At 41.8% G+C, this 26201-nt stretch overlaps 1 protein-coding gene and 1 pseudogene across 1 annotated transcript; one reads left to right on the top strand and one right to left on the bottom strand.

The window, feature by feature from the left end:
- Positions 1-504: 504 nt before the first annotated feature.
- Positions 505-25997, bottom strand: LOC143284632 (aminomethyltransferase, mitochondrial-like). The gene is made up of 8 exons (XM_076591499.1): positions 25805-25997; positions 20461-20583; positions 16616-16873; positions 15162-15240; positions 12503-12648; positions 11234-11420; positions 6326-6442; positions 505-4020 (listed from the first exon to the last, which is right to left on the bottom strand). Exons 1-8 carry the CDS (start codon positions 25883-25885, stop codon positions 3800-3802), a joined length of 1212 nt encoding a protein of 403 aa, XP_076447614.1. The 5' UTR covers positions 25886-25997; the 3' UTR covers positions 505-3799.
- On the top strand, positions 9567-10324 carry LOC143284943 (uncharacterized; annotated as a pseudogene).
- Positions 25998-26201: the final 204 nt, after the last annotated feature.

Consider the following 26201-nt stretch of genomic DNA (forward strand, 5'->3'; position numbering starts at 1 on the left):
GTCATGAAGTAATACAGCACACCAGTCATGGTTGTGGTTCAGTATGTCATGAAGTAATACAGCACACCAGTCATGGTTGTGGTTCAATACGTCATGAAGTAATACAGCACACCAGTCATGGTTGTGGTTCAATATGTCATGAAGTAATACAGCACACCAGACATAGTTGTGGTTCAATACGTCATGAAGTAATACAGCACACCAGACATGGTTGTGGTTCAATACGTCATGAAGTAATACAGCACACCAGATATGGTTGTGGTTCAATACGTCATGAAGTAATACAGCACACCAGTTATGGTTGTGGTTCAATACGTCATGAAGTAATACTGCACAACAGGCATGGCTGTGGTTCAATATGTCATGAAGTAATACAGCACACCATACATAGTTGTGGTTCAATATGTCATGAAGTAATACTGCACACCAGACATAGTTGTGGTTCAATACGTCATGAACTAATACTGCACACCAGACATGGTCAAAGAATCAACGACAAAAACCCTGTTTTGAGAATTTTTTATTTCTGTCATTATTTTTTCAGCTGTCATGATATATCTGTTGCAGCAGCACTGCACTGCCTTTTGATTGTAAAATTGAAATGAAACTCAGAGAGTTCAATGGAAAAGTAATATGAAAAAACAACAGGGAGAATGTAGTGAAAAAAACAACCAGCATAAAACAAAAATCACAGAAATGATTAAAGGTATATTATTTTCAAAGAGTGATAACCAATAAGGATTGAACAATTATTGGAACAAACAACATGGAAATGGCACATGCTGCACCAAAGAGTCGCACATCTGAAACAGAACTGATCAACACCCACAAACACACACACACACACATACACAAATAATCCATTCAGAACACCTTCAGATTGTTGATAGATATATATGTGATCATTCATAACATTGTTTTTAGCAGCCACACAAATAAATTTAAGAAAACGCTGTTACAAAAGAAAGAAAGAAAAAGAATGATACACTCTTGCTAAGAATACATCACTGCTTCCATTGTTCCAGCCATAGCATAGCCAGGGAGTAAAGAATAAGCACTTTAATATTGACAACACACACTGTTCCCCTGACCCCAGCACTATCACTGACACAATACACACTGTTCCCATGACCCCAGCACTGTCACTGACACAACACACACTGTTCCCCTGACCCCAGCACTATCACTGACACACACAGTTCTCTGACCCCAGCACTATCACTGACACAATACACACTGTTACCCTGACCCCAGCACTATCACTGACACAATACACACTGTTCCCTGATCCCAGCACAATCATTGACACAATACACACTGTTCCCCTGACCCCAGCACTATCATTGACACAACACTGTTCCCCTGACCCCAGCAATATCATTGACACAATACACACTGTTCCCTGACCCCAGCACTATCATTGACACAACACTGTTCCCCTGACCCCAGCAATATCATTGACACAATACACACTGTTCCCTGACCCCAGCACTATCATTGACACAACACTGTTCCCCTGACCCCATCACTATCACTGATAGAACACACACTGTTCCCCTGACCCCAGCACTATCATTGACACAATACACACTGTTCCCCTGACCCCAGCACTATCACTGATACAACACACACTGTTCCCCTGACCCCAGCACTATCATTGACACAATACACACTGCTCCCCCAACCCCAGCACTATCATTGACACTATACACACTGGTCCCTGACCCCTGCACTACCACTGACGCAACACTGTTCCTCACGTATTCAATATAATTCACACAAGGACTGGAATGGAAAATTGAATTTGTTGATAGTATGAATTCAATTTGGCTGTTGGTATGCTATAAAGTATGGACAGACATACAATGTTTCCATTCACACCATTATTTCATCGGCAGATTGTTGGCAAAATGAACACCATCAACATCTAAACAAAACAAGCAGCAAGGTGTGTGTCAGCAAAATGACCACCACCTACATCATTAAACAAGCAACAAGGTGTGTGTCAGCAAAATGACCACCACCTACATCATTAAACAAGCAACAAGGTGTGTGTCGGCAAAATGACCACCACCTACATCATTAAACAAGCAACAAGGTGTGTCAGCAAAATGACCACAACCTACATCATTAAGCAACAAGGTGTGTGTCAGCAACATAAACACCACCTACATCATTAAACAAGCAACAAGGTGTGTGTCAGCAAAATGACCACCACCTACATCATTAAACAAGCAACAAGGTGTGTGTCAGCAAAATGACCACCACCTACATCATTAAACAAGCAACAAGGTGTGTGTCAGCAAAATGACCACCACCTACATCATTAAGCAAGCAACAAGGTGTGTGTCAGCAACATAAACACCACCTACATCATTAAACAAGCAACAAGGTGTGTGTCAGCAACATGAACACCACCTACACCATTGAACAAGCAACAAGGTGTGTCAGCAAAATGACCACAACCTACACCATTAAACAACCAACAAAGTGATGCAAAGCTGTGATTTCAACATTCCAGTCACTAGGCTATATGCAGCTACATGGTAAATGCTGTTCATGTTACACCCTTCAAAGCCTGGTTCATGTGACTTGACAGGATTACAGTGAAATGTTTCTGACAGCGTATGAAAAGGATTTTTTTTAATACCTAAAATTATGTTTAATCTAACCTACCATGACCTACTTGTGTGTGTCGATTGGCCAAACGAGCTAAGTAAGTTTGTGTCCTGATACAAGTCTTTGTCAGATATAAAACATGAGTGTTAAAGAATCGACAGACAGAAATATGAAAAAACTTAGCCGTATGAAGAGCACAGGATCAGGAGTCAAGATGGCTGCCGGAAAAATAGGGCGCTAGTCAGGGATGCACAGGGGAGGTAACCTACTTTGGGAGGTTATCAGCCGTAGCTACTTTTGTTTTCTCCACATAAACGGTAGTAGTTTGCACAGAACAGGAATCAGACCCCTGCCGGAGTCTGCACTAGTGGGTCACGGTTAAGTATGTGTAATTAAACAAACATACCATGACCTACTTGTACAGATTTCAGCAGGGGTTTGATTTCTGTCCTGTACTGAAGGCTACTCCCCTCAACAGCTGTGGCTTGTGACCTCTCAGTAAATGACCTCTCTTTTGCGAGCCTATACACAGTCCTTTGACCAGTGTTCTCTTTAGCCTTTCAGCAGTGTCACTTCACAGAAATGTGCACAATCTCCATTGGCCAGCATTCTAGCAAGGTACAGTCTCAAATGTAATCTTGGTAACCTCACAGAAAAAAGGCCAATTAAAAGTAATCATCGCATAAAACAATCTGAACAAATGCATTCATGAACACAAACATGAAAACAATTCTGGTTAGCGAGCAGTATTCTGATTTAAAAAAAAAAAATCATTTCCATCATTATACACTCCTTTCACAAAAAAGGGGGTGGGGTGGAGTGGGGAATTCCAATTATCAGGCATTTTAAAACAAAACTGCATGTTACAATAAAGGCACCATCGGTTCATTTGCACAGGATGGGAATACCTCTTCTCCATCATAAACAAGGTTATTTTCGTTCTTCATCATATTTTCATGTCATTGTATCATAAACAGGAAGGTATTACAATTCCTGATAACATTTTCAGGTTATTTAATCACAGACATGGGGGTTATTATAATTCTTCATCACATCTGTAGTTTATTGTACAAATAAACAAGGCGGTTATGATTCTTGATCAAATTTTCAGTTTACTGTATCAAATCTTCACAGCTGAAAAAGACACTTGAAGAAACTCTTCATGAGAACACTAACATTCTTATTTAGGAATGTAATACCTGGCAGGCACAAATGGCATTTTGGATACCACTGCATCATGCAGCTTCTTTCTGACCTCAATCTTGACAGTAGTACCATTCTTCCCAAAGTCCCTTTCCACGTAACCCATGGCAATGTTCTTTTTCAGGGACGGGGATGGACATCCGCTGGTGATCTGTCCAATGCTCTTCTCTCCACTGCCATCGTAGATTACTGCACCGGCTGTCAACCAAGAAAATCCACACTTTAGTTTTTGGCTCTCTGTACCAAAATAAACAACAAAAAACAACAAAACTTTGCATTTAATTTCTGTGAATAAGAAAATACAACAGTTTTATGTTTTGGGTTTCTGCATAAAAAATACAAACATTTCATTTAATTTCTGTGAACCAATAAAAAGGCATAAAAATTTTTTTTTTAAAGCATTCACATTCATAAGCAAGAAAAATGAACAGTTTATGACTTGACTTTCTGCATTGTGAAAAACATTGCATTTGTATTCTCTCTGAAATAACTTCATCTTGGAAACAAGCATGTTTTTGATTCATCAAACTGTCACAATCAATCAATGCATTCTCTGTCCAGCTCTCCATGTGAGAGAAATATGATCAATTGTGACACAATCAATCAATGCATTCTCTGTTCAGCTCTCCATGTGAGACCAATATGGTCAATTGTGACACAATCAATGCATTCTCTGTCCAGCTCTCCATGTGAGAGCAATATGGTCAATTGTGACACAATCAATCAATGCATTCTCTGTCCAGCTCTCCACGTGAGAGCAATATGATCAATTGTGACACAAACAACCAATGCATTCTCTGTCCAGCTCTCCATGTGAGAGCAATATGGTCAATTGTGACACAATCAATCAATGCATTCTCTGTCCAGCTCTCCACGTGAGAGCAATATGATCAATTGTGACACAATCAATCAATGCATTCTCTGTCCAGATCTCCATGTGAGAGCAATATGATCAATTGTGACACAATCAATCAATGCATTCTCTGTCCAGCTCTCCACATGAGAGCAATACGATAAACTGTGACACAAACAATGCATTCTCTGTCCAGCATGTTTTTGATTCATCAAACTGTCCCCCACCCCCACCCCCAAATTGTCCACACAACCAAACAAGTTGCTAATCATTTTGGTCACTTTGGACACAAACAGAATTGATGCATTCTCTGTCTGGTTCTCCATGTGAGAGCAATATGATCAATTGTGACACAAGCAATGCATTCTCTGTCCAGCTCTCCATGTGAGAGCAATTTTGTCAATTGTGACACAAACAATGCATTCTCTGTCCAGCCCTCCATGTGAGAGCAATATGATAATTGAGTTTTGTAAATCCAGAGCTGCAATGGCTGTTTGCTGCTTGAGGATGAAGTGAGATGTTGTCTACATGTGTGTTGTTTCGGAAAGGAAAAAAACCGCAAAGTCTGGAAACCCTGATAGAGTTAAGAGGTAGAGGACACATTACCTCTGGGGAGCGATAAGAGGTCAGAGAACACATTACCTCTGGGAGGAGATAGAGGACACATTACCTCTGGGAGGGGGGCGGGGGGGGGGGGGGGGGCACCAGTGGGTGGGGGATGGAGGGCGATAGAGAGCACATTACCTCTGCGGGAGACAGAGTTCACATTACCTCTGGGGGGACACAGAGGTCACATTACTTCTGGGGGGGGGGGGGACAAAAGTCACATTATCTCCAGGGGGAGATAGAGGTCACATTACCTCGGGGGGGGGGGGGGGGGGAGATGGAGGGCACATTACCTTGGGAGGAGATAGAGGTTACATTATCTCTATGGGGAGATAGAGGTCACATTATCTCTAGGGGGAGATAGAGGTCACATTACCTCTGGGGGGGAGATAGAGGTCACATTATCTCTAGGGGGAGATAGAGGTCACATTACCTCTGGGGGGGAGATAGAGGTCACATTATCTCTGGGGGGTGGGGGTGGAGGGCACATTACCTCTGGGAGGAGATAGAGGTTACATCACCTCTGAGGGGTGGGATAGAGGTCACATTACCGCTGGGGGAGATAGAGGTGAGAGGTCACATTACCTCGGGGGGGCACGGGGAGGGGGGGGGGGAATAGAGGTCACATTAACTCTGTGGGGAGACAGAGGACAGAGGATGCATTACCTTTGGAGGGTGGGGGAGATAGAAGTCACATTACCACGGGGAGGCGGGGAGGGATACAGGTGAGAGGTCACATTACCTCTGGGGGGAGATAGAGGTCTATTTACCTCTGGGAGAAGATAGAGGTCACATAACCTCTGGGAGGAGATACAGGTCACATTACCTCTGGGCGGAGATAGAGGTCACATTACCTCTGGGGGGAGACAGAGGACAGAGGTCGCATTACCTCTGGAGGGGGGGGGGGGGGGGGGTAGAGGTGAGAGGTCACACATTACCTCTGGGGGGAGACAGAGGTCGCATTACCTCTGGAGGGGTGGGGTAGGTCACATTACCTCGGGGGGGGGGGGGGGGGGGAGATAGAGGTGAGAGGTCACACATTACCTCTGGGGGGAGGCCCCACAGACACAAAGCCCACCCTGCGCCGTGCAGGTTTGTTGGTGATCTGGTCCAGGATGACCCCCGCCCCGGGAAAGTCCCCTCGGCCTCTTCTGCTCTTGGCTGCACACAGTGCACCCATTTAATACACATTAACTGTGAACATGGCTACAGCCTTTTCCACATCAACTATCAACATGGCCACAGCCTTTTCCACATCAACTATCAACATGGCCACAGCCTTTTTCACATCAACTACATCAACTATCAACATGGCCACAGCCTTTTTCACATCAACTACATCAACTATCAACATGGCCACAGTCTTTTCCACATCAACTATCAACATGGTCACAGTCTTTTCCACATCAACTGTCAACATGGCCTGTCGACATGGCCACAGCCTTTTCCACATCAACTGTCAACATGGCCACAGCCTTTTCCACATTGAAATCCTGAAAGAAATGACAATAAACTCCTGTGAGCTTGATCCTATACCAGCCTCTGTCTTTTCCCAGTGTGTCTCACAACTTCTCCCCACAATCACCAATATTGTCAACTCATCCATTCTCACTGGAACGTTTCCATCTACTTTCAAAACTGCAATTGTCTGGCCTGTTCTAAAGAAACCCAACCTTGACTCAACATTTTGATAAACTATCCACCAGTTTGGAACTTTCCTTTCCTGTCCAAACTTCTTGAAAAAGCCATCCTGAAGCAGCTCAACAACCACCTTTGTTTCAACAATCTCCTCCACCCTTTTCAGTCTGCCTATTGTGCTGACCACAGCACCAAAACCACTCTCCCCCACATCCTGAATAATCAACTGCTAACATCTGAATAATCAACTGCTAACATCCAACTCTGCAAAAATTCCTTTCTTACTCTTCTCCACTTGTCAGCCGCCTTTGATACGAAAGGCCATTCTTCTTTCCTGTCTTAACTTACATTTGGTATCAACGGTATTGCTCTCAGCAGACTCAGATCATATCTCATGATGATAATACTGGTATTTATATGGCCCTGAATCTTGTGCAGAGACAAATCAAAGCGCTTTCGCACCAGTCATTCACACGCATGCTTCAGTTTTGTCCGCATTCAATTGTAACTATTTATCTCACTGGCCAATTCCAGTCTGTCATAGTTAAAAATTGTGAGTCTGAACCGGTTAAAGTTGAACATGGAATCCCACAGGGATCTGTTTTAGGCCCTGTGCTCTTCACACTGCACTGCTCCTCTTGCTGAAATTATCAACTGACACCATGTCAGTCATTATTCTTATGCTGATGACACTCAACTTCAGAAAAGTGATACCCCTGAAAATTTGCTCTTGCTCCTGCAAGACACAGCCGACTGCTTCCTGGACATTCAAAACTGGATGACTCTTGAGTTACAATTGAATGCGGGCAGAACTGAAGCAATCATAGAACTAAACAAAAACTCTCTTCCATCACAACTGACACAATCAAACTAAAAACCGAAGCAATCATAGGAAATAACTAAAACTCTCTTCCATCACAAATGACACAATCAAACTTAACAGTACATCCATCCCTCTTTCCAGTTCCGTCAGGAACCTTGGTGTTGTCCTTCACAACACACTGTCCATGCAAAAATTATCAGTCAGACATGTCAGTCCTCCTACTGTCAACAGCATCGCATCAGTTCCATTTGGAAATATCTGTCCACCGACACAACATCTAGACTTGTCATTTCTCTCATTCTCTCTCACTCCTAATACTGTAACTCTCTATTGTCTGGTTTGCCTGCTTTATCCATTCAGTCCCTTCAGCGCATACTAAACTCTGCTGCCCAACTTGTCCTCAGAAAGAAAAGATCTGAGCACATCACTCCTCTTTTGCAACATCTCCACTGGCTCCCTGTCTCACACAGAATAAAGCACAAAATCAGTGCTCAATGTTATAAATGTATTCACATATCTGCCCCTTCATATCTCTGTGGCTGCCTTCACCTCTACACCCCATCTCGCTCTCTATGATTGACTTCGGATCCACTCTTATTACACATACTCAGGTTCAAACACTCCACTGTCGGCCACCGTTCTTCTTCTGTCTCTGGACCTTGCTTTTGGAATGAATTTCCACTTTCGTTTCGTCAGGTCTCTGCAATCAGCTCTTTCAGGTCTGGCCTTAAAACCCACCTCTTTCCATGACAGCCTCCCTCTCATACCTCTTCAGTTTCTTGAGTTTCAAGTCATGCATGCGTGCGAATGACAAGTGTGAAAACATTTTGATTTGTCTCTGCACAAGATTCAGCGCTATATAATTATAAATTACTATCATCATTATCACATCAACTACAGACATGGCTACAGCCTTTTCCACATTAACCACATCAACTGTCAACATGGCCACAACCTTTTCCACATTAACCACATCAACTGTCGACATGGCCATAGCCTTTTCCACATTAACTACATCAACTGTCGCCATGACCATAGCCTTTTCCACATTAACCATATCAACTGTAGACATGGCCACAGCCTTTTCCACATTAACCACGCCAACTGTAGACATGGCCACCACATTTTCCACATTAACCACATCAACTGTCAACACGGCCACAACCTTTTCCACATTAACCACATCAACTGTCAACACAGCCACAACTTTTTCCACATTAACTGTCAACATGGTCACAACTTTTTCCACATCAACCACATCAACTGTCAACATGGCCACAACCTTTTCCACATTAACCATATCAACTGTAGATAAGGACACAGCCTTTTCCACATTAACCACATCAACTGTAGACAAGGCCATAGCCTTTTCCACATTAACCACATCAACTGTAGACATGGCCACAGCCTTTTCCACATTAACCACATCAACTGTCAACATGGCCACAGCCTTTTCCACATTAACCACATCAACTGTCCATATGGCCACCACCTTTTCCACGTTAACCACATCAACTGTCGACATGGCCACAGCCTTTTCCACATTAACCACATCAACTGTCAACATGGCCACCACCTTTTCCACATTAACCACATCAACTGTCCATATGGCCCCAGCCTTTTCCACAATAACCACATCAACTGTCGACATGGCCCCAGCCTTTTCCACATTAACCACATCAACTGTCCATATGGCCACCACCTTTTCCACATTAATCACATCAACTGTAGACATGTCAACAGCATTTTCCTCAGACATGGCCCAGTTAACAACTTTAAATGCGGTACATGGCTACGTTCACATTAACCACATCAACTGTCAACATGGCCACAGCCTTTTCCACATTAACCACATCAACTGTCCATATGGCCACCACCTTTTCCACGTTAACCACATCAACTGTCGACATGGCCACAGCCTTTTCCACATTAACCACATCAACTGTCAACATGGCCACCACCTTTTCCACATTAACCACATCAACTGTCCATATGGCCCCAGCCTTTTCCACAATAACCACATCAACTGTCGACATGGCCCCAGCCTTTTCCACATTAACCACATCAACTGTCCATATGGCCACCACCTTTTCCACATTAATCACATCAACTGTAGACATGTCAACAGCATTTTCCTCAGACATGGCCCAGTTAACAACTTTAAATGCGGTACATGGCTACGTTCACATTAACCACATCAACTGTCGACATGGCCACAGCCTTTTCCACATTAACCACATCAACTGTCAACATGGCCACCACCTTTTCCACATTAACCACATCAACTGTCCATATGGCCCCAGCCTTTTCCACAATAACCACATCAACTGTCGACATGGCCCCAGCCTTTTCCACATTAACCACATCAACTGTCCATATGGCCACCACCTTTTCCACATTAATCACATCAACTGTAGACATGTCAACAGCATTTTCCTCAGACATGGCCCAGTTAACAACTTTAAATGCGGTACATGGCTACTTTCATCCCGGAAGCAGGTTGGCTTCATGCTAGGTTTAGAGATCCTTCAAACAACTTTGTTCTGTTGGCCACTTTCATTAATCAATCTGATAATTGTTAGTGATTCATAGTTACATCCCTTGTGGCTTGGTAGACATTACATGGACTGATTATATACACTATAGAGCAACATGCTTCCTAAAAGGAAAATGGGAGACAGATCTTAAGACTACATTTCATAGCCTTAAATATTCTTGATGTTTCTGTGTTTGTTAGATATTGTTGATGTTTTTGTTTTGTAGAGCATGAGTTGTTTTTTATGTTGAGAATGAACAGCTGAAGAAAGCAGTGTTTTGCAGAGAATGAGATGTTCAGAATGAACAGACGAAAGAAGTAGTGTTTTGTAGAGAATGAGATGTTTTTTATGTTCAGAATGAACAGCTGAAGAAAGCAGTGTTTTGTAGAGAATGAGCTGTTTTTTTATGTTCAATGTTCAGAATGAACAGCTGAAAGAAGTAGTGCTTTGTAGAGAATAAGTTGGGTTTTTTTATGTTCAGAATGAACAGATGAAGGAAGCAGTGTTCTGTAGAGAATGAGCTGTTTTTTTTTATGTTCAGAATGAACAGCTGAAAGAAGTAGTGCTTTGTAGAGAATAAGTTGGGTTTTTTTATGTTCAGAATGAACAGATGAAGGAAGCAGTGTTCTGTAGAGAATGAGCTGTTTTTTTTATGTTCAGAATGAACAGCTGAAAGAAGTAGTGCTTTGTAGAGAATAAGTTGGGGTTTTTTATTATCAGAATGAACAGATGAAGGAAGCAGTGTTCTGTAGAGAATGAGCTGTTTTTTTATGTTCAGAATGAACAGATGAAGAAAGCAGTGTTTTGTAGAGAATGAGCTGTTTTTTTTATGTTCAGAATGAACAGCTGAAAGAAGTACATGTAGTGCTTTGTAGAGAATAAGTTGGGTTTTTTTATGTTCAGAATGAACAGCTGAAGGAAGCAGTGTTATGCAGAGAATGAGGAAGTACTGACAAATGAGCCAGGTGAGAGAAGCCTCCACAGGAGTGGTGCTTTCGTCGATGTCGTTGCCATAGAGACACAGCCCTGCCTCCAGGCGCAGACTGTCCCGGGCCCCCAGTCCTACCATCTTCACGTCCCCCTCTCTGGATGACAGCAGGCCTTCTATCACACCCACTATGGCACTGGCTGGTACTGATATCTGAAAACATAACATACACCTGGTACTGATATCTGAAAACATACACTGAAATCTGAAAACATAACATACACCTGGCACTGAAATCTGAAAACATAATATACACCTGGCACTGAAATCTTAAAACATAGCATACACCTGGCACTGAAATCTGAAAACATAACATACACCTGGCACTGAAATCTGAAAACATAACATTTGTATTTGTATTTCTTTTTATTACACCAAATTTCTCTGTGTGAAATTGGGGCTGCTCTTCCCAGGGAGAGCGCGTCGCTACACTACAGCACCACCCATTTTTTGTATTTTTTTTCCTGTGAGCAGTTTTATTTGTTTTTCCTATCAAAGTGGATTTTTCTACAGAATTTTGTCAGGAACAACCCTTTTGTTGTGGGGGGGTTCTTTTACATGCACTAAGTGCATGCTGCATACAGGACCTCGGTTTATCGTCTCATCCGAATGACTAGCGTCCAGATCACCACTCAAGGTCTAGTGGAGGGGGAGAAAATATTGGCAGCTGAGCCGTGATTCGAACCAGCACGCTCAGATTCTCTCATTTCCTAGGCAGACGCGTTACCTCTACACCCTACACCAGTAGTATTGTAGTAGCACACTACACAAACCTCCACACCATCTTCAGAACATATACACCCTACACCAGTAGTACTGTAATAGTACACTGCACAAACCTCAACACCATCTTCAGAACATATACACCCTACACCAGTAGTACTGTAATAGTACACTGCACAAACCTCAACACCATCTTCAGAAAATATACACCCTACACCAGTGGTACTGTAATAGTACACTGCAGAAACCTCCACACCATCTTCAGAACATATACACCCTACACCAGTAGTACTGTAGTAGTACACTACACAAACCTCCACACCATCTTCAGAACATATACACCCTACACCAGTAGTACTGTAGTAGTACACTACACAAACCTCCACACCATCTTCAGAACATATACACCCCACACCAGTAGTACTGTAGTAGTACACTACACAAACCTCCACACCATCTTCAGAACATATACACCCCACACCAGTAGTACTGTAGTAGTACACTACACAAACCTCCACACCATCCTCTCCTGTGTAGCCGCAGCGTGTTACCCTGCAGTTTTCAACGCCACAAACATTCGCGGGCCGGGTGGTCATGAATGGAAGATTTGACAGGTCAAAATCAACCAATGGCTGCAAAACTTTTGTCATCAAGGGACCTGCAACAAATGGATTTAAATTTTTTTTTTTTTTGAAATTGTATATAAAACAACAGAACAGAAGAGAGGCCTCACCAAGCATGTTCACTTTTTACTTTCTGCCTGTTCAGTGCATTCCACTGTACATTGTGTCACCAAGCACTAACTATCCGTAGGATATACCATCAATACAATTAACTCTCTCCATACGAACGGCGAAAGAGACGACGTTAACAGCGTTTCATCCCAATTACCATCATCAAAATATTACAAGCGGAACGCTCTTACACTAGGAGGTGAATGTTGACAAAGAATACCACAGTTCTGATGATGGAAGCTAAAGGATGGGTCATTCAGACACCCAGTGGACATCCGAGGGGTCTGTGTAGAGGAGAAGAGAGGACTGGCCGTACTGAGTGAGTTAAACAATGTGTCACCAAGCACAAACTATCTACAGGATATACCATCAATACAATTAAACATTGTGTTATTAAGCACAAACTATCTACAGGATATACCATCAATACAATTAAACACTGTGTCACCAAGCACAAACTATCTACAGGATATACCATCAATACAATTAAACATTGTGTTATTAAGCACAAACTATCTACAGGATATACCATCAATACAATTAAACATTTGAGCCCTGACCACCGGTTTACCGGTGGTGGGGAGGGGTGGCATAACGCCTGGCCACCGGTTGAGCAGTGCGTAAGCACTTGTGTTGTGTTTTGCTATTGGTTGACTTATATTGAAGAGCCAATCAGAAAAACTGTAATATTCCGATGCCAGCGAACGCAGTACCAACACTGCCGCGCCCCCTCACTGTGTTTTGTGCCTGTGCTTTGGATAAAAAAAAAATCGATTTCTACCATGAAGCGTGCAGAGTCTCAACCTGACACACCTCCTTTGATCAACTGATTCTGCATGCTCAGATTCATTTTCAACATCACTATCTGTAGCAAAATTATCCGATTCGAATTCCACTTCACTATCAGAGTAATCATTGTCATACTCTACTTCCGATAAATCATCAAGGATATCAATTACTTGCTGCGTTGTGTACAGTTGTTTTCTCGCACGTTTTGTCCCTGATTTCTGCCCTGACAGGCCAGGTTGAGACTGCACGCTTCAAGTTTTTACCCACCGCTCAACCGGTGGCCGGGCATTATGTCATTTTTCTCTGCCACCGGTAAAGCGGTGGTCAGGGCTCAAGGGGTTTAATACCAATTATTTGAAAATTTTGGCTCAGGAGCTCAGGCAGAAGGGTTAAAATTGCTCAGGAACTCAGGGCTCAAAGGGTTAAACATTGTGTCACCAAGCACAAACTATCTACAGGATATACAATCAATACAAATATTGTGTCATTAAGCACAAACTATCTACAGGATACACCATCAATACAATTAAACACTGTGTCACCAAGCACTAACTATCTACAGGATATACCATCAATACAATTAAACATCGTGTCATCAAGCATGAGCTATCTACAGGATATACCATCAATACAATTAAACATTGTGTCACCAAGTATGAGTTTCAGTTTTCAGTAGCTCAAGGAGGCGTCACTGCGTTCGGACAAATCCATATACGCTACACCACATCTGCCAAGCAGATGCCTGACCAGCAGTGCAGCCCAACGTGCTTAGTAAGGCCTTGAGAAAAAAAAAGATAAATACATAAAGAAAGAACTACTACTAATGATAATATGTATAAGGTGCAAAAACGTGATGAAGTCAACTATAAGCGTACAAAAAAAAAAAAAAAAAAAAAAAAAAGATAAAATAATAACTAAATAATAATAATAATAATAATATTTAAAAATAAAAATAAAATAAATAACTAAAAAAAAAAAAAAAGACCACAATGATGATAAATAAGCAAATAAATGTAAAAAAAAAGCAGACACACATTCACACATACCCACACATATGCATATCAGATATGCACCAAACATGCAGTTTCACAGATATGAAAGTACAGTTAAATACACATAAATGTACATGAGCCCCAACACACACACACACACACACACACACACACACACACACCATTACCCTGCACCTCCTCTACCGCATTCCACACACTCATTTCTAGGCTACGTATTGCAGCTTTCACAGCACACACACACACACACACACAGGCACACTTACTTGTACAAGCACACACACATACGCCCATATCCCCCACCCCAAACCCCACACACATATATCCAAAGATACATATATGCACAACCGCACACTCCAATATTCCGTTGCTCCCACAGTATAGGCATGCATACACACACATACCTCATCCTCTAACCCCCCCCCCCCCACACACACCCTCCTCCCACACACATACACATACACACATGCACAGAACTCTCCTGACACTTGTGTACACTTACACCCTCGTCTTAGGTGTTTTCAGGGGACTATTCAATAATAGGATAGGTAAGACCTTAGTCAATGATGCAGTAAGATATGTCAAGTGTTTAGGGGTGTTTGATAGCAGGGTGGATGAGACAATCAGACAGATGTTACCTTGCACAGCAATGAGGGCGTTTGTGTTGTGTTCCAGACTGACATCTCGGCCAGCCTCTCTGAACTTCTTCTCTGCAGCCTGGATAGTGGGGGAGGGAAAAACAAAGCTGATCAGAGGTTCAAAAGTGAATTTAAAAAAATCATGAGACCAAAGGTTTAAACCCAATGACTAACATTTCCCACATCTCCCTCCTCCCCCACCATGTGTGTGTATGTGAAGGTGAGTTGAGACACTGTGAAGAAGTGTGTGTATGTGAAGGTGAGTTGAGACACTGTGAAGAAGTGTGTGTCTGTGAAGGTGAGTTGAGACACTGTGAAGAAGTGTGTGTATGTGAAGGTGAGTTGAGACACTGTGAAGAAGTGTGTGTCTGTGAAGGTGAGTTGAGACACTGTGAAGAAGTGTGTGTCTGTGAAGGTGAGTTGAGACACTGTGAAGAAGTGTGTGTCTGTGAAGGTGAGTTGAGACACTGTGAAGAAGTGTGCGTCTGTGAAGGTGAGTTGAGACACTGTGAAGAAGTGTGTGTATGTGAAGGTGAGTTGAGACACTGTGAAGAAGTGTGTGTCTGTGAAGGTGAGTTGAGACACTGTGAAGAAGTGTGTGTCTGTGAAGGTGAGTTGAGACACTGTGAAGAAGTGTGTGTATGTGAAGGTGAGTTGAGACACTGTGAAGAAGTGTGTGTCTGTGAAGGTGAGTTCAGTCTGCAGGCAAGAAGATGCCTCACATGAAAGACCCAAAGCAACAACAAGATCCCTCACATGACAGACCCAAAGCAACCCCTCACATGAAAGACCCAAAGCAACAAGATCCCTCACATGACAGACCCAAACAAACAAGATCCCTCACATGACAGACCCAAAGCAACAAGATCCCTCACATGAAAGACCCAAAGCAACAATAAAATCCCTCACATGACAGACCCAAAGCAACAACAAGATCCCTCACATGACAGACCCAAAGCAACAACAATATCCCTCACATGACAGACCCAAAGCAACAACAATATCTCTCACATGACAGACCCAAAGCAACGACAATATCCGTCACATGACAGACCCAAAGAAACAACAAGATCCCTCACATGACAGACCCAAAGAAACAACAAGATCCCTCACATGACAGACCCAAAGCAACGACAATATCCGTCACATGACAGACCCAAAGAAACAAGATCCCTCACATGAAAGACCCAAATCAACAACAAGATCCCTCACATAACAGACCCAAAGCAACACGATCCCTCACATGACAGACCCAAAGCAACAACAATATCCATCACATGACAGACCCAAAGAAACAACAAGATCCCTCACATGACAGACCCAAAGCAACACGATCCCTCACATGACAGACCCAAAGCAACAACAATATCCCTCACATGACAGACCCAAAGCAACAAGATCCCTCACATGACAGACCCAAAGCAACAACACAGGAAAAGGTAAGCACCACTTACACTCATGTTGGCCCAGTCTTTGTCGATGCAGCCAGCATTGGACACAATGTAGAGGAAGCCCTGGTCAGTGCTGGACACGATGAGGTCATCACAGATCCCTCCCTCACTGTTGGTGAAGACGGTCAGTGTGCCTGTGTTGGCCTTGAGGCCAGCGATATCCCCCACCACTATACTCTCCATCATGGCACAGCGGTCAGCTCCACTCACCTGGGTTTGCAGCATGTGGGACACGTCAAATATACCCACAGAATTCCTCACCTGAAACATCAAATATACCCATGGAATTCCTCAGCTGAAACATCACATCAAATAGACCCACTGAATTCCTCACCTGAAACATCACATCAAATTTTTCCACTGAATTCCTCACCTGAAACATCAAATATACCCACTGAATTCCTGACCTGAGACATCACATCAAATATACCCACTGAATTCCTCACCTGAAACATCACATCAAATTTTTCCACTGAATTCCTCACCTGAAACATCAAATATACCCACTGAATTCCTGACCTGAAACATCACATCAAATATACCCACTGAATTCCTCCAATGAAAAATCAAATATACCCACCTGAAACATCAAATATACCCATGGAATTCCTCACCTGAAACATCAAATATACCCATGGAATTCCTCATCTGAAACATCACATCAAATATACCCACAGATTTCCTCACCTGAAACATTAAAAAAAAAAAAATATATATATATATATATATATGTGTGTGTGTGTGTGTGTGTGTGTGTGTGTGTGTGTGTTGTGGGTGGGTGTGGGTTTGAGTGTGGGTGTGGGTAAGTGAGATGCAGCGCGTGAAAACCCTGCTAAAGTCAGAATTTTTGTCATTTATGTACTTTCAGAAAGTTAAAAAATATCAATGACTAACATACAAAAAACAGAATTGATCTATCTTTCATAGTCTGCTTTCTATATATATTTTGTGTGTGTGTGTGTGTGTGTGTTCAAATTGGGTGTGCCTGAAAAGAATGGAGAAACTGGCTCATGAAAAAAACATACATTTGTGTGCTTGTAACTTTTGAACAAGAATGCATGTGGTTTCAAAAGATTCAGAATTTGGCAAACTATAAATTCCTCTATAATATGAAAAAAGCACAGGAAAATTCATATTTTCTTTCTGTACTCAAAAGTCCAGAATGGCAAGTGAAGGATGCCATGCCACAAGAGAGCAGTCAACGGCAATATTGAATATTCAATTGAGAGACGAAGGTCGCATTTGTGTTTGAACAAAAAATATTTCCTATAATGCAGATGAATCTTCTGAACTTCAGCTTTGGATCCCAGATCAAAATAACATTTACTAACTGCAGTCTTTAAGTGTATTGCCAAATCATCGGCTGACAAAATTTCAGAAAAACCTGGAGTCAAAGGCACTGAACATTTCAGCTTAAGTACCAAATGTGTGCAGCAGTACCAACAGTGCATTCACCTGAAAAAACTAAAAATACTACAGTTCCAGACAGTTTTATGATAAAATACCAACACCAAAGATAATACTTCAAAGATACGAAATTTGAAAAAGACCTCAATTTTGATCCTGATGACATATTTTTTAAGCATAGCTAAGAAAGTTGGCTGCAACTTTAGCTGGGTTTTCGCATGCTGCGTCACATAAACCCCCAAGTTCCTCACCTGAAACATCACATCAAAATTTTGGAAACCCACTCCATTCCTCATCCGATAAAACACAAACATCCAAACATAGGCATGACAATCTTTTTTTCATTTCTGATGCTAAATGAAATGTTGATTTACAATTACACTTACAAATTTGATTGAAAACAACGCACTGCCATGGGAATAATCTATAGAAGTTTTATCAAGCAGAAATTGCATTCAAGACATGAATTAGGCCTACACCTACATGCACTGTTCCTTGTCCCCCCCCCACCCCCCACCCCCCACCCCTCTAACCATGCGTGTTCACATTTCCCACATCCCACACCATGTGTAATCACATTTCCCACACACCCCTGCTCCCCCACCATACATGTCCAAATTTCCCACATCCCTCCTCCCCCACCATGCGTGTCCAAATTTCCCACATCCCTCCTCCCCCACCATGAGTGTTCACATTTCCCACATCCCCCCCCGCCCCCCCCCCCCAATGAGTGTTCACATTTCCCACACCCCCCTCCTCCACCACCATGAGTGTTCACATTTCTCACATTCCCCTCCCACCCACCACCCACCATGAGTGTTCACATTTCCCACATCCACCCCCATGAGTTCATATTTCCCAAATCCACCTCCCCCCCCCCAAGTTCACATTTCCCACATCCCCCTCCTCCCCCACCATGCGTGTTCACATTTCCCACATCCACCTCCTCACCCACCATGAGTTCACATTTCCCACATACCCCTCCTCCCCCACCATGAGTGTTCACATTTCCCACATCCATCTCCTCCCCCACCATGTGTGTTCACATTTCCCACACCCATCTCCTCCCCCACCATGTGTGTTCACATCCCACCCACCCTCACCCCCACCATGAGTGTTCACATTTCCCACATCCACCTCCTCCCCCACCATGTGTGTTCACATTTCCCACACCCCCTCCTACCCCACCATCAGTGTTCACATTTCCCACATACCACCCTTCCTTTCATCTGTCAACTAGGTTGGTTAGTTTTTCACAGGATTCTGCAGTCACTCCATAATTACGTTCTTGGCGTACCTTCCTATGATAAGTTTACCTGACTGTTCTTGAACAGTGTGTTTGTACATGTGTACCCATAATGATCTAAGTATAAGTTTGCCAGACTGTTTTTGAACAGTGGATTTGTACATGTGTACCCATAAGTGATGTAAGTATATGTTTACCAAACTGTTCTTGAACAGTGTGTTTACATGTGTACCCATAATGATGTAAGTATATGTTTATCAAACTGTTTTTGAACAGTGTGTTTGCACATGTGTACCCATAATGATGTAAGTATATGTTTACCAAACTGTTCTTGAACAGTGTGTTTGTACATGTGTACCCATAATGATGTAAGTATAAGTTTACCAAACTGTTCTTGAACAGTGTGTTTACATGTGTACCCATAATGATGTAAGTATATGTTTACCAAACTGTTCTTTAACAGTGGGTTTGTACATGTGTACCCATCAGGGATGTAAGTATATGTTTACCAAACTGTTCTTGAACAGTGGGTTTGTACATGTGTACCCATAACTGATGTAAGTATATGTTTACCAAACTGTTTTTGAACAGTGTGTTTGCACATGTGTACCCATAACTGATGTAAGTATATGTTTACCAAACTGTTTTTGAACAGTGTGTTTGCACATGTGTACCCATAATGATGTAAGTATATGTTTACCAAACTGTTCTTGAACAGTGTGTTTGTACATGTGTACCCATAATGATGTAAGTATAAGTTTACCAAGCTGTTCTTGAACAGTGTGTTTACATGTGTACCCATAATGATGTAAGTATATGTTTACCAAACTGTTCTTTAACAGTGGGTTTGTACATGTGTACCCATCAGGGATGTAAGTATATGTTTACCAAACTGTTCTTGAACAGTGGGTTTGTACATGTGTACCCATAAGTGATATAAATACATGTTTACAAGTGTTCTTAGCAGTGGTTTTGTGCATGTGTACTCATAAGTGATGTAAGTATGTGTTTACCAAACTGTTCTTGAACAGTGTGTTTGTACACGTGTACCCATAACTGATGTAAGTGTTCCTCTGAAATATCAGTTCAATAAATTTGCCTGTAACTGTTCTTCTGGTATAATATATCCTTTGTACAGTTTACCATTTGAAAAGATGTTCTTCAAAGTTCTACCGTGCTAATGATGTAAATTTACCTGAAAGTGTTCTTCTGAGATACTGGTTTTGTATTGCACTGGCATTTCCCATCCAGCAAATGGCACCATCTTGGCACCTTGAGAAAGGTGGAAGTCATACAGGCAGGTTTTCCGAAGATCACTCTGAAAACACACCATCTTTGCTGATACACAAACATGTTCATCTAATTGACATCATTTTGTATATATGATACACTTGTTATCACAAACATGTTCATCAAACTGACATCATTTTGTATATATGATACACTTGTTATCACGAACATGTTCATCAAATTGACATCATTTTGTATATATGATACACTTGTTATCACAAACATGTTCTGATGGACTGGTGTGACAGGAACTTCCTCCCGCTCAAGGTCGCCAAGACAGACGAGATGGTGACTGACTTCCGCAGGAACTCAAGTGGCATCGACCCACTTGGCATCAAGGGTGAGGAAATGCATATTGTGCACACCTGTACCTTGGCACAGTCATCGATGACAAACTAGAGTGGACACCCAACATCAACACCTGCCGCAAGAAAACCAGCCAATGCCTGTACTTTCTGAGGAAACTCTGACAGTTCAGAGTGAGCAGCACCATCCTCAACCTGTTCTTCCAGACTACAATCCAGTATGTACTGTAAAACCAGCTGTGTTGTTTCAGCTCTCTCAGGAAAGCTGACAGGGAGAGACTGGACAGGATTGTTTCAGCCACAGCCAAGGTCATTGGCCAGGATGTCACCCCCCTTACTGACACCCACAACAAGTCAAGCCGGAAAAAAAGCCTGCGCTATTCTCCAGGACCCTGACCATCCACTGCACCCTGCCCTGTAAAACGGCACCTCACATCGCGACTCTGGTCTCTTGGAGGTCTGAACTGGTGCTATCATCTGCCATTCCAGCACTGATTCAAATCATTTTGTGTGTGTGTGTTTAATTCACTCCGGACGAATAGTTTTCTCCCTTGCTTTCCCCTGCAGACGACCCATTTGTTAGGGTTAGGAAAAAAATCACAAAAAATACAAAACACAAAGTAACTGAATGAAACTCCCTGTACTTGACCCACTGACCCCTCTTTTCACGTCATGTGCACACCCACCCCTCTCCCTCTCTTCACAGCCCTCAGAAGCTGAGTCACTGTCAGTAACCACTTGGTGGCAGCTTTTTTCACAGCAGATACTTTATTCAATGTCTTCATCATCCTCACCGATGTCAAAACCTTCAGTCTGAAGCATTTCAATCACTTCAAAACCACAGCCGGCACAATGGCCAGGTTGAGCTTTACCATCAGCCATTTTCAAAGCCTTACTTCCAGTTATTACCACACAGTGTGACCGGCTGTCGCTCCTCATGGGTAATGAAAGGAGATATATCAGACTGGTGGCTGTTGGTCTTCATGGGTAATGACAGAAGACATATCAATCTTTCTGACTGTTGCTCCTCATGGGTAATGAAAGAAGACATCAATCTTTCTGACTGTTGTTCCTCATGGGTAATGAAAGGAGACATGTCAAACTTTCTGACTGTTGCTCCTCATGGGTAATGAAAGGAGACATGTCAAACTTTCTAACTGGACTGTTGCTCCTCATGGGTAATGAAAGGAGACATGTCAAACTTTCTGAGACATGTCAAACTTTCTGACTGTTGCTCCTCATGGGTAATGAAAGGAGACATGTCAAACTTTCTAACTGGTGACTGTTGCTCCTCATGGGTAATGAAAGGAGACATGTCAAACTTTCTGAGACATGTCAAACTTTCTGACTGTTGCTCCTCATGGGTAATGAAAGGAGACATGTCAAACTTTCTGACTGGTGACTGTTGCTCCTCGTGGGTAATGAAAGGAGACATGTCAAACTTTCTGACTGTTGCTCCTCATGGGTAATGAAAGGAGACATGTCAAACTTTCTGACTGGTGACTGTTGCTCCTCGTGGGTAATGAAAGGAGACATGTCAAACTTTCTGACTGTTGCTCCTCATGGGTAATGAAAGGAGACATGTCAAACTTTCTGACTGGTGACTGTTGCTCCTCATGGGTAATGAAAGGAGACATGTCAAACTTTCTGACTGGTGACTGTTGCTCCTCGTGGGTAATGAAAGGAGACATGTCAAACTTTCTGACTGGTGACTGTTGCTCCTCATGGGTAATGAAAGGAGACATGTCAAACTTTCTGACTGGTGACTGTTGCTCCTCGTGGGTAATGAAAGGAGACATGTCAAACTTTCTAACTGTTGCTCCTCATGGGTAATGAAAGGAGACATGTCAAACTTTCTAACTGTTGCTCCTCATGGGTAATGAAAGGAGACATGTCAAACTTTCTGACTGTTGCTCCTCATGGGTAATGAAAAGAGACATGTCAAACTTTCTGAATGATGACGGTTGCTTCTCATGAGTAATGAAAGGAGACATGTCAAGCCCTCTCTCTCTCATCCTCAATCCACTCTCTTACCACCCTATCTCTCTTACTCCTTCTCTCTCTCATCATCAATCCACTCTCTTACCACCCTATCTCTCTTTCTACTTCTCTCTCTCATCCTCAATCCACTCTTACCACCCTATCTCTCTTTCTCCTTCTCTCTCTCATCCTCAATCCCTCTCTTACCACCCAATCTCTCTCTCTCCCTCTCTCATCCTCAATCCACTCTTACCACACTATCTCTCTTTCTCCCTCTCTCTCTCCCCAAAGCAAAAGATTAGCTGATGCCTTCGTCATGTTACACTCCCTCCTCCCAACAAAGCCACTCAACCTGAATACTTTGTCATCTGACACGTTATGGGGATGTGTACTGCGCAGTTAGCCATATATGCATGCATGCATGCACAAACACACACACAAAAATATTATAAACATATATATATATGTATGTATGTATATATATATATGTGTGTGTGTGTGTATGTACATACGTATGTCCTGCAGCAAACAGTGAAGCATCTTCAGGGAGGTACATATACATCACTACATGCCACCAGGCACTGAAGACGAAGCACAAACAAAGAGCTCTTCACTGTCACCAGTGCGCAAACACTGCAGAAACACTGGTCACATTATCTGGGAAAATATCTTGGTCTTGACCACAATTACGTTAGTACAAATGCCACATCATTCAAAAGAAAAATCAGAGCGGCTGTGAAAGTCACACTGGGATTTTAATCCATCCTTGACCAGAGAGGCTGGGTACCAATTGCTGACTATGGCAAGCAGCATTTACACCAAATGACACAGGATGTATGCCTTCTTCATGGTGTAACAAGATCCAAGTTCCTGACAAACATCTTGTGACTAAAATGCTGAACTGTATCATGAATAAAAATATATGTAATGAAAACTGAGGTATGAAAAAATGGACGAGGAAATGTCTCCACTAAAACTAGTGCCTGAATCCCCTTCATGTGTATACACATGCAAAATATGCAAGTTAAAGATCCTGTGATCCATGTCAACAGTTGGGTCGATTATTTGAAACACAAAGATATCCAGCAAGTATTAGGATCAGGATCAGGATCAGGATTTGGGGCGTTGCTATATACAACTTAGCCATTTTTGGCTTTTTATGCCCCTTCAGATTTTACTCCTTTTCATTGTTGGTCAGGTCGTTGACTCACTCAGTCATTTTATCCATCAAAGTCCTATTTCGTTTTTGTCAATGATTCATGTTTATCTATGAGGTTCTTAAAAGTATCTATACTAGGTGCATGTTTAATACTGTTTGTTAATTTGCTCCAATAATTTGTAACTCTGTTACAAAATGTAAACTTTCTGAAATTTGTTCTGGAATACTGTTTAACTATTTTGTCTGTACTGTTTCTTGTAGTGTCTACCTTTGGAGTACAAAAAAAGCATGCTTTGTTTACATTGTCAAACCCATTAAATATTTTGCACGTCTGTATCAAGTCCCCTCTTACTCTTCTTGCTTTAACTTTAAGTGATGGTAGTTGTAAGTACTTTAATCTTTCATGATATGAATAATCTTTTATGCTATAGATCAGCTTTGTTGCTCTCCTTTGAACCCGTTCTATGGCTTGTGACTGCTTTATTTGTGTTGGGTACCATACAGTGTTTCCATATTCTAGGATAGGTCTAACTAATGTTTTATATAACCGTAAGAAAGTAACCTTATCTATAAATGTAAATGCTCTTTTAAATTTTTTTTTAATTCCAATCATTCTGCTTGCTTTTTGTTTTGTTTGCTATACTATTTGTTATATGTTTGTCAAATGATAAATTTTTGTCAAATGTGACACCTAAGTCTTTTTCCTCATCACATTTTGATACTTTTATTTCTTTGTCTCCAATCTTCATTATGTACTCTTTCTCTGGGTTTGATTTCCCAATATGAAGTACTTTACTTTTTTTTTTTTTAGCTTTAAAATATAGATTCCACAATCCATGTGTCTGACCATTTTACTAATGTTTCAATATATTTTTGTAAATCCTGATAGAATTTTGGAGAGTTGTATAATTTTGTGTCATCTGCAAAAATTTTACATGTACTCTTTAGTTCGCAAGGGAGATCATTTATGAATAAAGTAAATATTAAAGGTCCTAATATACTACCTTGTGGTATGCCACTTATAACATCAGCTTTCCCGGAGAAGGAACTGCCAATCCTAACCCTTTGAGTTCTTTTTGTTAGAGAGTCCCTTATCCAACCAAGTGTTTCCTGTTATTCCATAAGATTCCTGTTTCTTTAGTAGTCTTTCATGTGGTACAGAGTCAAATGCTTTTGAAGTCTAACACATCTATGTTTTCTCCCTTACCTATCTCTTTTGTAAAGTCCTCCATCACTTCCAGAAGCTGAGTCACACACAACCTATTTTTTTGCGGAATCCATGTTGGCACTCAGCATACAATTTATTAGCAGTCATGTGCCTAACAATAGCCTCTCTTATGAATGATTCTAATATTTTACATATGATACATGTTAAGCTTACTGGCCTGTAATTCCCTGGGTCTGTTCTTGTTCCTTTTTTGAACTGGTATAACTGTTGCTGTTTTTCGATTTGTTAAAGAGTACGTATATGGGGATATATAACAGGACTGCAATCTCTTCACCCTGCTATTTTAGTATTTTTGAAGGATAATTAAGGTATACATAGAAATGCTGCTTAGTGAGCACTTCCCATCAGCATGCACACATACCTGTAAAGAAAATGGTTTAAAATGGTTTCTTCGTTTAAGGAAAAAAAAAAAAAAAAAATCAGTGGGTGTAACATGAAGCATAAACGGGTGCCTTTGCTGTGACCCTGAATGAGTTGGACGACTTAACTAGTGAACTGAATACATACAATGATACATGCGTGCAAGTGAAGTGACCCAAAGTTAACAAAAAAACAAAATCATCAACAGTGCGTTTACCTTTGTTGCATGGTTACGAAAGCTGTGCGCGATTATTCTACACTGCGACAGGAGTGTGATTCCACCTCTGAATAATGCCATATTAACAGACAGAAAACAGGTCCCTCGATATTTCACCCCCAAAACTCCTGTGGTGTGAAGCTCTGTGTGAAGAGCACAGCTGAACAAGTTTCACTCCTCTTCGGCCTTGACCTTAATACCTTAACCTTTAACTTTGTGGTTTCCACTTAACCTTGTGTCTGGCTTTTTTTTATATATTTCTTTTTATCAAATAAAACCAAAGAAATGATCTCTAAAATCTTGGGAGATTGGTGAAAATCAAGACAATAAATTCATCGGTTGCATGGTTCAAGGCTATAAAATAAACAACAAAAATGGTCGCGCACGTGGTTTCATC

Source organism: Babylonia areolata, chromosome 8 (genome assembly GCF_041734735.1).
Source record: "Babylonia areolata isolate BAREFJ2019XMU chromosome 8, ASM4173473v1, whole genome shotgun sequence".
Classification (NCBI taxonomy): Eukaryota; Metazoa; Mollusca; class Gastropoda; order Neogastropoda; family Buccinidae; genus Babylonia; species Babylonia areolata.

Excerpts from the sequence above, each read along its gene's own strand:
- LOC143284632 (XM_076591499.1), bottom strand. The coding sequence starts at position 25,885 with ATGGCATTATTCAGAGGTGGAATCACACTCCTGTCGCAGTGTAGAATA. Across the intron at positions 12,649-15,161 it reads CGCCCTCATTGCTGTGCAAG|GTCCCTTGATGACAAAAGTT; the intron begins GTAACATCTGTC and ends CATTTGTTGCAG. Across the intron at positions 4,021-6,325 it reads TGTGGGGCCTCCCCCCAGAG|CCGGTGCAGTAATCTACGAT; the intron begins GTAATGTGTGAC and ends CTTGGTTGACAG.